Raw genomic sequence first — 13,552 nt, 5'->3', positions numbered from 1 at the left:
TGGTGCCTCTTTGGCTGGCATAGCAGAGAGGGGCCACGACCTATGTTCCGGGGTACTGCACTGCATGGGGAGGTGGTCAAAAGAAGGACAGTGAATTGTCTTGAGGCAGCCCGATGGAGGGTGGGGAACCTGCAGCCAGCCCCCAGTAGACACAGCACACTGACCTGAGTCACGCAGCTCTGTTGGGCTGCCTGATGTCCGGGACGGAAACGTGAAAGCAGCCATTCTTCAGTGGTAACTTAGAGTGACCGGGCGGCTGAACACATTGGGGTCTGTCTGTTTCCTCTTTATTTTGCAGATCCTGCGTGAATGGTGGGTCTGTGAGGGGGCACTGACCAAAGGCTGAGAGGGCTGACAGGACCACATTCAATGCTTCTTCTAATGTCAGCATGCAAGTGCAGTGTGCAGAAAGGAATGGACACAGTTGGGGTGAGGGCATGTGTGGCTCAGTGGTGGAAAGTGTTTAATATATACGGGGTTCTATATATTAAACAGACAGATGGATGGCCGGACACACACACACACACACACACACACACACACACAGTTGGTTATTTCCATGAAGCTACAGTCAGTGTAATAAATTTCTGTGTTTAATGAGAAGATATAAGCAGAGCCCTGACTGTTAGAACAGGGAGACCAGGCATCCCTTTGTTGTGAAAGATGTGTGTGGCCAATGGGATGAGACCCCAAAGAGCCATTGGAGTCAGCAATAAAACTTGGATTTGTGGGTTTAGAACATCCGAGGCCACGCACGATGTGTGCTAAGGCCCTGGGGTAGGAGAAACAGAGTATTGAGGTAGGCACACAGGATGACTGGGGACTACCATCAGTTGGACCAGCTCACTGGTACCTCAGTGGCCATGCTTTTTGCCTTGTGGCAACAGGGCATTCACCTGTGAAAGATGCTTTGCGTAAAACGTGCACAGACGTGAACTAGAACACACCGTCTGTAACTGCCCAGTGCAGGTCGTGTGCTGTAGGTGAGCGTCTTCCCAATGGACCCCCAGCAGTTGATCAGACCCTCCCAGGACTCCTTCACAGCCCCCACTGTCACTCCCTGGCCTTCCCCTCCCAGGAGGGTGCCTGCCCACTGAACCTTGTTCTAGAGTCCTTCTCTTTTTCTAGGGGGCACTGATACATTCCTAGAGAAAGCCATACTGGAGGCGGCAGTCATGGGTTTAATTACTCTGTGCCAGGCACCATTAGGAGGATGCAGCAGGCCACACTGTTTTGATACTTGACAGGAAGGACATCACTTGAGAAGATCATTGTCATTATTTAATCATCCATTGTATGGACGAGGAGCGTGAGCATGAAGATGGTGAGGCCTCTGTCCTGGGTCACACAGCTCCAGATGCAGACCCTGACCCCACAGTAACTCTGCAGGAATAGTTCTCCCCACTCGTTCTGTTGTCTTTTTTTTTAGCCTCTCTGCCCGGGTCTCTTGCTCCTTCAGCCAGGAATTGATGGAGTGCAGCTCCCCATCCTGAGGGCAGCTGCTATAGCCAGACTTGTGGAAAGTGGAGGGCATTGTCCTGGGTAGCTGGCTGTGCATTGAAGGATACTCAGGGTTGCATGGGGGACTCAGTCTGCCAGGCCTTGGTATAGGTGACCAGCGTGGTGAGATGCACGGTTGTCTAGGCTCCGCTGCTGTCCTTGTGGCTACCTACTTGGCCTGGCTGCTGTGTCATTGGCCCTGCTGGGTGTTCTCTGAGCACCACGTTTCACAGAAGCCCTCCAGACACTCGAATGTTCTGTTCGAAGAAGGATTTCAAGCATCCACCAAGACACAGCTTGCCTGACAGCCGTGGCTCTCATGAATGCTGGTGTCCTTAGATATGATGATAATCTGGCCACAAAGACATAGAGGTGCCCCTCCCATGGGGCATGTCTCAAGACCCATGGTACCTGGGATTGCAGAAAATCCCGGTGTGTTTTTTGTTATAGATAACTTGTGCGGTTGACCAAGTAACACCCATCAGTAATCAAACAGAACAGTCACAGCATCAAGATTGTGTACACATTATGTGGCTGTGGGGTCTCTCTCCAAATGCTCTAGTGTTGGCGCTCACCTTTCTTTGATGGTGAGGACCCTGGCTACCTGTCTGAGACTGACCCACCCTGTGTGTTGATGGGTGTTTTGTGCTTTCAATGGAGGCAGGGAGCTGATGGCTGCTGTACTCTTCCTGGTGCAAGGTCCCTGGGTATGGGCCTAACACAAGCATGGACCTTGACTCTGAACCTGGGTTTGCCCTCTGGGGAGGGACATATTGGACACATCCCAGTATAGCATGAAGCCAGTAAGAACATCGGTTGCATTGCGATAGTAGCATCAGGCAAGTGCAAGAGGTGGACATGCATCTTTGCCTTTATTCCTTGAAAGGGCCAGTAGTCAAGGGAGTCCTTGTCCTGTTCCACGTATGAGTCCATGTGGGCTCATGCATGTTTTTGCCCATGGTGCAATGGTTACCAGGTTGAAGGGGAGATGATGTATTATCACACTCAGGGCTTCCTGGTGCCAAATTCTGCCACTGTCCCATGATTCTGTTTTGACACAGGACCACCATAGACAAAAAGCAAAGCCAAATCCTTGTGCATCCAAAGGTTCTCATGTTGGGCTGGGGTATGTGAAATCCCCAGACCTCATCTCTAAAGGGCATCATTGGTGTGCAGACTTGGTGTGCCTTGCCCTTCTTGGAGGATGGGATGCCCAGGGCAGCTTCAAGTTTCCCCTCAGAGTAAGTGGGGTTCTGTTTGCCCTCAGTCTTGATTCACTTGTGGCTATGGGATGTTGGGTGAATATATGTGTACCTACCTCATGTATGTCCTTGTGTCTAGCTGATGTCTGACATGATGTTCAGCAAGTATACATGTGTCCTTGTGTCTGACACTGTGTTCAGCAAATGTGTGTGTCCTTGTGTCTAACTGGTGTCTGGCACCATGTTCGACAAGCAGTTCCGGTAAAGATGATTCTGGAAACATTTTGGTGACAGTTCCCTGGGGCCTTTCTCATGGCCTTCTCCTTAGCAGTAATGCAACTGCCGCTGCTGCCGCCGGCCACCACCACCACCCTCTCTGTATACACACAGCCCTTCTCTTCCTCCAAGGAATGTGTTCATCTCTCCCTGGGTCTGCACCAAATTTGAGACATCTTCCTGGCAGAAGCCATAGTTTGAGCCTGCAGAAAAAACCCTCCTCTATCACTGAGGTCTTTCCACTTTGCCGTGCTGGCTAATGTGGCCACTTTTCCAGCCTTGCATGGGAGCTACGGCAGGGTGCATGGGGAATGGGCATTTACTGCAACTGTTGTGTTACAGGATGCTACATTGCTATCATACATTAGGGACAGCACTGTAGGATGCCAGTGTAGCATAGAGCAATGGCCAGTTCACTGGGCAGGCAGTTGTTCTGGAGGATGGGATGTTTGTCCCACCAAGCTCTGTGTGGATCCCTGACCCCAAGTGAGGTTTGGTTAGGCACAGCCTTGGGAGGGTCATAGCAGTGTGGCCAGAGGGACTTTTCTCGGGCTACAAGGACCCTAATGGACCCTTGTGGAGTCTGTGTCCGTGAAGGTGGGACTGGTAGTTTATCCTATAGCAGATGTCTTTGCTTCTGTGACATCTGGCTTGTGTTTCTGTCTTATCTGACACATATGTAGCACGCACAGATCCTGGGATGTGTCCACATAGCATCTCATGACTCACAAGGTCACTTTCCTCTCTTGAGAGAGAGGTACCTATTCTGACTGGTATGACGCTGTTGCTTCATCGACTTCACACGATGAGAAATACCACTTTAACAGGGGTAGTTAGTTAGAATTACTTTAAGAAATATATATTTTTCAAGTGTGTGTGTGTGTGTGTGTGTGTGTGTGTGTGTGTGCGCAGATGTGCATGTTCATGGGTGTTTATGTGTCACTATGTATAGTTCACCCACAGAGGCCAGAAGAGGACAATGGACCCCCTGGATCTAGAGTTGCAGGCTGTTTCAAGCAGCCTGATGTGTCTATTGAATTTAGGTCCTGGGCAGACAGTAAGCACACTTAACTGCTGCGCTATCCCTTCAGCCTCCTAAAAGAAATTACGAATGCTCAAGTTAACTTCTTATCCCATTCTCCTTTGTATATCATTTGTAGGTTTCTGGGCCAGCCTGGCCCCCAAGTGCTTTCCCGGTTTCATAAGAAGATAGAGGTGAGCAGAGTGGTTAGGCCAGGGTAAGCACCAGAGCTGTGCAGGGAAGAAGGCAGTGAAGGAGAGAGCAACCGGAACTGGGCGGCTTTGGCAAGGCTGCCTGGCACAGGCTTGACCTTCACCATGGATCCAGCCTTGCCTCCCCCTCTCTGCCTTCCCTCTGCACTTGTGGACAGTGGTGGCTATGCTAAGTACCTGCCGAGAGGGTGAGAGAGATACGGGCCACAGACTCTGGTAGCTCCCAGCTGAGGCAGGGCATCCTGTGCATGCCTCTTCATCCTGTGCACGCCTCTTGTGGGAGATCTGATAATCAGATAGATGTGGTGGAAGATGCTCCTTCATGCATCGGGGTGAATTCTCGTGGGAGGCACCTCAAGTCATTGGACATTTTATGACGTTGACATCTATGTAGCTCACCTCAGGTTGAACTTAAGGGCCGGGGATGGCATAATAAAGAGCTTTCCTCTGTTAGCATCATCCTCTGAAATCATTTAGTTACCAGTTAGCAAAATTGTCAGTAGCTGTGATGTGCAAGATTTCCGATTGTGAGCAATGACCGTGTCATGTGGTCAGTGTGTGTGACATCAAGCTGGATCCATAGATGCTGGAATAGAGTGGTCTGCCTCAGACATCTTCCCCACTCCAGTGTGCGCAGGCCCTGGGTTCTCACGGACACCCTCACATCTGGAGATTCATCATCCTTTCTTGTACTAGGGAGGGTGACACCTACCGCACATGTCATGTGAATACGAGTTCTTTTGGGCATGGGGTAGATGGAGTGGTGGTGGTCAGGGGTGGTCTCAGCCACAGTTCTTGTTGGCCTGTAACTCATTCTTTATCCCAGGCTGACCTCAGCAGATCCCGCCCAACCTTGCCAGCGCCAGGATTCCAGGCCTGCCCACCACGCCTGGCTCCAGTGCCAGCCTCCAACCGTCACACATTCTCCATGTGGGTGTAAACTTTAAATCAAATTTAGTGGGAGAGCGAAGTGATTTGGCCAGCAAACCTCATTGTATTTTTTGATAAAGTACAAGGCCGTGGGGGTGTGACTCATGATCAAATGGTCTGATTTAAATTCTGAAACCTATGGGGTGCGTGGAGAAATTTGGTACAGGGAGGTGTTTTAGTCTGATTTTATTTCTGTGTGTGACCAAATACCACAGCCTACGTAATTTATAAAACAAACACTTGTTTGCTTTTTGAATTTTATTCAAAAATTACTTTATTTTATGTGTACACGTTTTTTCCCGCATGTATGTATGTACACCACATGCATGTTTGGTGCCCGCAGAGGCCGTCAGCTCTCCTGGAACAGGAATTGTAGATGGTCGTGGCTGCCATGTGGGTGCTGGGAATTAGAGCCAGGTCCTCTGTAAGAGTAGCAAGCACCCTTACTTGCTAAGCCATCTCTCCATTCCCAGAATGGATATTTATTTAGTTCGTAGTACGAGGGACAGAGAGGTCCAGGCTAAGGGACTGTCTAGTAAGGGACTACTTTTGAAAGGTCTCACTGAGATTCCACCCTAAACTTGGATTGCAGAGTTCACGGTGTCAAGGACCAACTGTTACTCCATGGACCTGACAGATCTGCTTGCAAGTAGGGTTTCTGCAGAGTCTCGCAGTGGCAGAGGGTGTCCTGTGGCAAGAGGAACCCATGAAAAGGCAGCAGTAAAGGGGTTCTTGTGGCAGACCCATTGAAGCTGACCCGTTAGCCCATGAATCTGTGAACGTCTTAGTCACAAGTGAAGACAGAGTAAAGATCCCTCCTTCAGAAACTTAAGCAAGGATTCATCTCAGCCTGAGTCTTGGTGAGGACAAGCCATGCTCAGACCACAGTCTGGGTTCCAGCATGGTGCCCCTAAGTGAGCAGCCTGGGGTATTGGTATGGTCAGGTGTAGAGGCCAGGGCAGCTTCGTCGATCATCATTGGGCAACATAGGTCAACCCATGACATTTTCCGCTCAGAGGCCTCCTGAAAGTTTGATACATGGAACGTTTTTTCTTTTTGTTATAAGTTGGGCATTTTGTTTCAATGAGCCCTTCCTGGTTCCAGCAAGCAGAAGTCTGTCAGAGGTGCCATAACTTTCGTCTTCCTCTCTTAGGGCTTCTGTGTTGTTTTTTTCTCCACTTTCCCGGAGAGCTTGCTTCTTTATTCTATTGGACTGCTGCATCACAGGAGAAGCAGTGAGAAATCCAGCTTGTGTTTTCACTGAGGCCTCTGGTCTTTTTGCTAGCAACTGAGGCTAATGGAGTAAAGGAGCAGTGGGCAGATTTTCCACTGCCCGGCTCCTGGCTGCCTGGCTAGCTTATACCCCAAAATAACAACACACAAATTATATTTATTTAAACACTGCCTGGATCATTAGTTCTAGCCTCTTATTGGCTAACTCTCACATCTTGATTCAACCCATTTCTAATAATTTATATGTCACCACGAGCCCGTGAAAGATTCAGCATGTCTGACCTGGCAACTTCATGGCGGGTGGCTCTCTGTCTCTGCCTCCTTTCTCCCAGCATTCTGTTCTATCTACTCTGCCTATCTAAGCTGCTGTCCTATCAAAAGGCTAGGCAGTCTCTTTATTGAACCAATGAAAGCAACACATAGAAAGAAGGACCTCCTACACCAATGGCTTTATGTGGATGAATGGAGCAGAGCCCTCAAACCTGCCCTTGGTACAGAAGAAACAGGTGCTGAGGACAGTGACTGAGCCCAGGCCTATGGCAGCCCCAGAGCCAGAGTCCTGGTACCAAGCCTTCATTCATGCATTTATTCTGCAGCTATGAAGCGATGCCACCATACCTGGGGTCACACGTCCTTCAGCAGAGTAGTGATATCCTCCAGCAGGGTGGTGCTGCCTTCCAGTAGGGTGGTGGCTACAATCGCCAAGTTACCTGGGAACATGACAAGACCCTGTCCCAGTGTCAGTGATTTTGATTATCCACTTTGGAGTCCAAAGGGAGGTGCATCCATCTCTGGAAACTTCCCGTGGTGGCGGACCTAGGCTTGTAAGGGTGGTGGGATGGTCCTGGGCAGCAGATCCAGGCCATGTGACTGGACCACAGCTGCAAGGGAGGTGCAGGGCTCCTCTGAGGCCTCCATAGTCTCTCAACCATGTTTGCCTGTGAGCAACTGCACTTTGGTGGGGTCCTCGCTCCAGGTCCAAGAGCCTCAGGTCCATCTTTTGTGGTTCCTTTCATTGTCTGCTTTGCCTGACACTGTCTCATTGGGAATAAAAGACAGGGAACAACCCTTTGGGTGGTAGGGAAAGGCCTAGATATCACACCTGAGGCTGTCAATGTCCCCAAGCTGAATGCAGGCATGGTGACTTTCTCCCTATTTGAATGTCCTCTGTTCTTAGTAGAAAATGGAGTGAGACAAATAAACAAAAGATGAACCTATGGAAATATAAGAGGAAAATAGTGCATAACTGTGTTCCAGAAAGAAACTGCTTCTATTCCAGCCTGTATCACCATCCAGCCTGCATCAGCATCCAGCCTGCATATGCATGGATGTGGGTGTCTGTTGTGTGAGACATTCAGGTACCAGTGACTGTAGATAAAGTTTCTGTCCCATCTGGTCCCATAGCCATTCAGCCCCAAAGAAGCACACAGAGGCTTATATTATTATAAACTGCTTGGCCTATTAGTTCAAGCTTGTTATTAACTACCTCTTAAATCAACCCATAATTCTTATCTATGTTTAGTCATGTGGCTTGGTACCTTTTCTCAGTAAGGCATTCTCATCTTGCTTCCTCTGTGTCTGGGTGGCGATGCATGTCTGCCATTCTAGTCTGATTGCCCTGCCTATACTTCCTGCCTGGCTACTGGCCAATCAGCCTTTTATTAAATTAACATGAGTGACAAATCTTTACAGTGTACAAGAGCATTATCCCACAGCAAACGATCCTGATTTAGGATGATTGAACTTGAACCCCACCCCCAGTGGCGGGAAAGTGATGAGCCCCTCCCTGCTGGCATGGCTGGAAACTGATGAACGTTAAATGGAAACCATATTGATTTGAACTTGGATCTTTTCATGGACTTGTGCTGTATAGTGTATCTCTAAGATTGGCAGTGGTAGTCAGCTCTGCTCTGGTCAGCCAGGTGATCACAAGGGGACATGGTGACCTCTTAGGTGTTGCTGCCGTGCTATAGTCGATGTGTTAAGCTCATTTAAAAAGTTGACCCGCCCCATTACTAGTGGAGGAGCACCTGTTCCCCTTGTACGCCAGTGAGGTCCGGAGTCTGAGCAGGATGTTATCCATCATCTACCTAGGATGCATTTCGGTTGCAGAGCGTCCACGGCACCTGCAGAGCTGTGCAGTTTCCTGGTCACAGTTCTTTCTTTGCTGTTCGCCCTTTGCGGGTATATAAGCGCTGTCTGCATGTCTCGCGTGCCGCACACTCTTGGCCGTTGTTTTAGAACTGTGGGTCCTAAGTGCTCGTCATGTTCACTCACAGGACTCAGTTTACACTCAGCAGCACTTGTGCAAAACCTTCTTAGAAGTTTCTGTTTCCTTATATTCTAACAAATACAGATCCTGTCCTGAGATCATCTAGTCTGAGCCCCGAGTTCATTTCCTGCCTTCGGAGGGACTTCAGGCCCTCCCTGGAGTCTTTCACAGATTCAAGGGTACAAGAGTGGGTTGGAAGGCCAAGAGGGGAGCTTCTGGAGACAGAAGGACTCCCCCGACTGGGAGCAAGCAGTGAAGGCTGTGGTCATTTGGGGCTAGACAGATTTCTAAGCTATGACTTGGAGCATGCCAGTGACCCCCAAAGTTCCTGGGGGAGGGGTGGGTCCTGGCTCTGTCACCTAATGAATGAGAAAAGTGGCTTCCATGAGCCTAGGGAGATGGTTCTGTGGAGCACAGCGACTTAAGTGCTCTGGGTACCTTGATGTCCAGCACGCTGTGGATTCCGGCCTCTGCTTCAGAGGCAGGGGTTTCCTATTTGGGGTTTCAGGTTTACTGGGAGGCTTTGAGTTGGGATGGTTTTGGGAAAACAGTTTTCTTGATGTATTTGTACTTTCTATTTTCTGTCCCCACAGTCACTCTGAGTGGAGGGGGCCCAGGTATAAATTAGAATTGGGGGTGTCTGATGCTTCTGAGTACTCATAGAGCTCTGCCCCCAAACAGGCTCTCTGCCTCTTAGTACAGTGCCACCAGGAATGGGACCGGAAGAGTACTTTGGAGTGACATGGAGGGGGCTGCCTAGACGTCTGTGTGACCTAGGCATGTAACACGGCCCTTATTTACCCACTGTGAACAGGAATTAGAACCTGAGGGTTTTTCTCCTTGTCGGAATACGTTCAGATTTAGCACCCCGAGAGTTGCTGCCACACATTTATGATAGCCACCACTGCTGACATTGATATGAATGGTGCTTCTCTGTGTGTTGAGTTTGTGGCCGCCCAGCCCTGGAGAGGACGCGGCCTCATTATCCCATGCCTGCTGCCTGTCCGCGGATTTGTGCCGTGGGGCAAGCTGAAGTGCTCTGATATGCTCCACACCTTCCTGGGTGATAAGGGGAGTGGAGGTGACAGTGTTTGCTTACCATTGATGATTAAGCCATGGGGCAGCTGTCATTTTTCCTCCTGGTGGTGGTGGTGGCGGCGGCGGCAGCAAGGCTGGGTGGTTGGTCTAAGTGCCATATGGGTTGGTGTGTAAGGAAATCTCAGAAGGATTCGTGTTTTGATATTTGCAGGCTCCTGAGAGTTCCACCCCACCTGCTGCACTCCGCTGTGACAAGCCTTCAAGGTGAGTGTTGTCTGGGAGAGAAGCTCATTCCTATGTTCCTGGCCGTGGTTCGGGGTGATCTCCAGAGAGGACACGAGAATATTCTATTATTTATTTTGTAGTAATTGTGATGTTTCTTGGAGGCATGTTAGGTGTTAGACCCGTAACCTGGTTCACGGTAGGCAAGTGCTCTATCACTGAGCATTCCAGCCTGCCCCCAACCAATGCTTTAAGATTTAATCAGCAAAAGTAAAACATCTTGTTTACAACCATCTTTGATTTTATATTGTGGAAGCATCTGTGATTGTCTTTTGGTAGGCAGTGACATTGTTGACTGTATCTGATTGTATGACGTCTGTAGTGAGGTTGGCATGCCCCAGGGAACAGCCACTTGCTAACAGGGCCCAGAAGAGGGGGCCTTCAGCCCAGTCAGCATGCAGAACCTTTGGGAGGTGCTTCCTTGTGGTCTGAGGTAGCTAAGAGGTCACATTATCATCATCATCATCATCACTATTATTGTTGGTGTTCTTATTATTAGTGTTTAATTTGGTTCGTTTAAAAAATAATCAAAATTCTTTTATGTCCATGTTTAAAGAATAAGATGGAAAAGAAAAAATATCTCTGAAAATGTTTAGATAAGCCAACTGTGAAACAAATGCAATGGTATTGAACACTTGGTGTTTATGATACTGAATACTTGGTGTTTATGGTATTGAATATTTGGTGTTTATGGTATTGAATACTTGTCTCTACTTTTAAAAATGATACTGGTATTATAGATTATTTGATGATAATAAGCCTTCTAGAAATCTATACCATAACAGTTTTCCTGGTGAGACAAACTCTCACTGGGCAGCCCTGGCTGACCTGGAAGTCCTATGTAAACTGGGCTGGCTAAGAACTCACAGAGATCTACTTGCTCTTGTTAGCTGAGTGCTGGGTTAAAGACATATGCTATTATGCCTGGCACTATTTGAATTTTTTACGATGAAAGATAACTAGGCTTGCTTAAAAGTCGTTGCAAGAGTAGAGTGGACTGCTGGACAGAAAGAAACTGGAAAGAGTTGGGTGGAGATTTCAGGGTGCTGGTGACTGTGAAGGGTGAATAGGGACAAAACTGACCAAAGTCTGGTGACTGGAAGTACGGATGGGTGCATGAAAGTGTGCTGAACCATTCTTTCATGTGTTTAATTTTTTCCTCCTCAAAACCAAGGAAAGGCAGAGAAACACATACAGCGAAAGCAGGAAAAACTAAATCCAGCAAGCAGGCTGGGAGTGGTGGCAGCGAGGTCGCAGATGGCCCTGCTCTGATTTCACTAGTGTTTCCTCTTGGGCTTAGTACTCTGCCATGGCCCTTGGATCCCCTTTTCATCCTGAGTGCCGGCTGCTGCTGCATCCTGTTCACCTGGGGCTCTCCCTGTGGGGAGAAGACACTCATCGCTCTCATGCTTCTTCCAGAGCTGTTTCTAGCCTCATCTCTAGGCTTCTGGCACGAACCCCCCTTCTCCCCACAGTTTGTCCTGTCTACTTCACTAGCCTCTGTCCCCACGAGTACTACTCGCATGTAGACAGGGCGGCTACTGCGTCCACCATCCATGTTGTCTGAGGTTTGCTTCCTTTAGCTGCTTCTTGCTAACCCTGAAACCTTGGAGTCAGGACTGTGCTCCTTTTCCAAGAGCCAGTCTGGGCACACGGTGGAGCCCGACGTGCCTCCCTTTGTGCCCACATGCTTTCTGTCCGTGTGCCTGCATTCTTCCCCGAGCTTTTTCTCTGCATGTTCCCAGTAGTTAGGGCCTTGTACCTGCTCAGTGTTGGCCTTCTATAGATATTATGTACCCCAGTGCATGGGGAACCATATAGATGGACTCCCAGGAAACTGCTGTTCCCAGCTCCTGAAAATCCCAGAGGCTGAGTCTTCATCCCTTTCCTTGTTATCCTCTGACCCTCTGCCTCCTCATCTCTCGCAGGCCCCTGGTCCTGAGTCCAGCCATGGAGGACAGCCATGAACTGGACCTTACCTATGTCACAGAGCGCATCATCGCGGTGTCCTTCCCTGCCAGTTGCTCAGAGGAGTCCTACTTGCACAGCCTGCAGGAAGTCACGCGCATGCTCAAGTCTAAGCATGGAGACAACTACCTGGTGAGTGGGCAGGACAGCCACGGTGTGACAGAGGGCCTCTAGGCGGGCATCCTTAAGAGGGCGCATGCGAGGGCCAGGGATGTCATATGCCTTGTTTGCAAAGAGAAACGGTCTTGGGTTCTGGACCCTGACTCACAAGTCTAGGAAGTGGGGGTCATGTGCTGTGCCCTTCCACTGTAAGCTTTGCTCTTATTGGTGGTGTCGCGGGCTGTGACAGCTGACTGTAGGGATGGCTGCTGCCTCTGTCCTGCACTGATAATGACTTCTCATCAGGAAGACCTGCTTCTGAGACTAGGTACTCCCAGCCAGTTACCCCTAGCTAATGCCAGGTGGTGTCCCTGATGTCAGCAAGCAGCTCTGTCCCCTCCTGCTGTCCAGTCCATTGGAAAGGCAAGAGGGTGGGTGTCCAAGAAACAAGGGTGGTCCTGGGGACAAGAAAAGGTAGCCTGATTTCACAGCATGTGTGCTCTGAGGGGGCCCACATTGGAGGAGAAGTCAAAGAATGGTTTCTCACGCTCCTCTCTCTGATTGGCCCTGTTCTCTTCCAGGGCCGCCAGCCCCACAGAGCCCCTTTCTGCTGCTGTAATCACTGCTTAGATTACACGACAGCTTCTAGCACCTTCTCTCATGCTGCCGCCTTATCTCAGGAGAGCTAATCTTACACAGCCAACAAGGAGGTTATTGTCACCCTGAGCAGTCCTCTCCCACGACTTGACTCAGGGTTAGGCTCAGTGGGGACCAGCTGTAGTTTCCAGGATAGTCTCTGCATGAACTGGCTATGACCTCTTCCAGCCCTTGGACTCCCGGAGGCCCAACCTGGTTGTGCACAGGGGAGGAGCATCCTAGCCCCCAAGATGGCCACGCCTTTCATGAGACCCCTCCAGAGCTGCCTCTGCCATCACCCTGCTGTCTCTTCAGGACCAGGGCTCCTCCAGTGGGAAGCTGTTCCCAGACCAGTTTCCTTTTTCCCCACCTTTCCCAAAGAGACTGTGGAGGGTCTTCCCAACTCGCCAACTTTCTAATGGGTGGTCGTGGTGTTCTGTGCCCTCCAGGGAAGGGCAGCTGAGCGCTGATGATTCAAGCAGGGCATGAATGGCGCTGACACCGAGTGGGCCTGGGAGGTAACGGGGCCTGAGTTAAGGAAAAGGAACCATGCGTCCTATGAGGGCACAGGTGGTCTTTTGTGGGACTGGATTCCACAGGCAGCTGTGGTGTGTTAGTGGCGAGTCTCCAGCTGAGGCTTTTCCATACCTGGCTCCTCTACTGAGGAACGACTGCTCCCTGCCCCCTTGTGCGGAGCAGGCCAGGAAGAGCTACGGCAGAATCCTGTGTACAGCCTTAGGTTTTCGAATGTTTGCAGATAAACAAACAAACAGCAAAACAACGAAAAGGAGAGGTTCACCTTGCCCATTTTAGCTAACCAAAGAGCTCCTGTTGGCTACAGAAGGCAAGTGCAGGATTACGGAGGTCCGGATGCCATCCGTGT

At 49.8% G+C, this 13,552-nt stretch overlaps 1 protein-coding gene across 6 annotated transcripts in view; it reads left to right on the top strand.

Annotated features, from left to right (window-relative positions):
• The window catches only part of Tns3 (tensin 3), a 246,093-nt gene that overhangs the window by 118,014 nt on the left and 114,527 nt on the right, over positions 1-13,552 (top strand). For all 6 annotated transcript variants that reach the window (XM_048450104.3, XM_087909179.1, XM_048450105.3 and 3 more), the window contains 2 exons: positions 9,896-9,948; positions 11,895-12,066. In XM_048450104.3, coding sequence (XP_048306061.3) covers positions 9,896-9,948; positions 11,895-12,066 — 225 coding nt within the window. The remainder of the gene's footprint in view (positions 1-9,895; positions 9,949-11,894; positions 12,067-13,552) is intronic.

Source organism: Myodes glareolus, chromosome 8 (assembly GCF_982192425.1).
Source record: "Myodes glareolus chromosome 8, mMyoGla1.1, whole genome shotgun sequence".
In the NCBI taxonomy this organism is placed as follows: Eukaryota; Metazoa; Chordata; class Mammalia; order Rodentia; family Cricetidae; genus Myodes; species Myodes glareolus.
The sequence above is the reverse complement of the archived record's forward strand: the minus strand, read 5'-3'. Positions and strand labels throughout refer to the sequence as shown.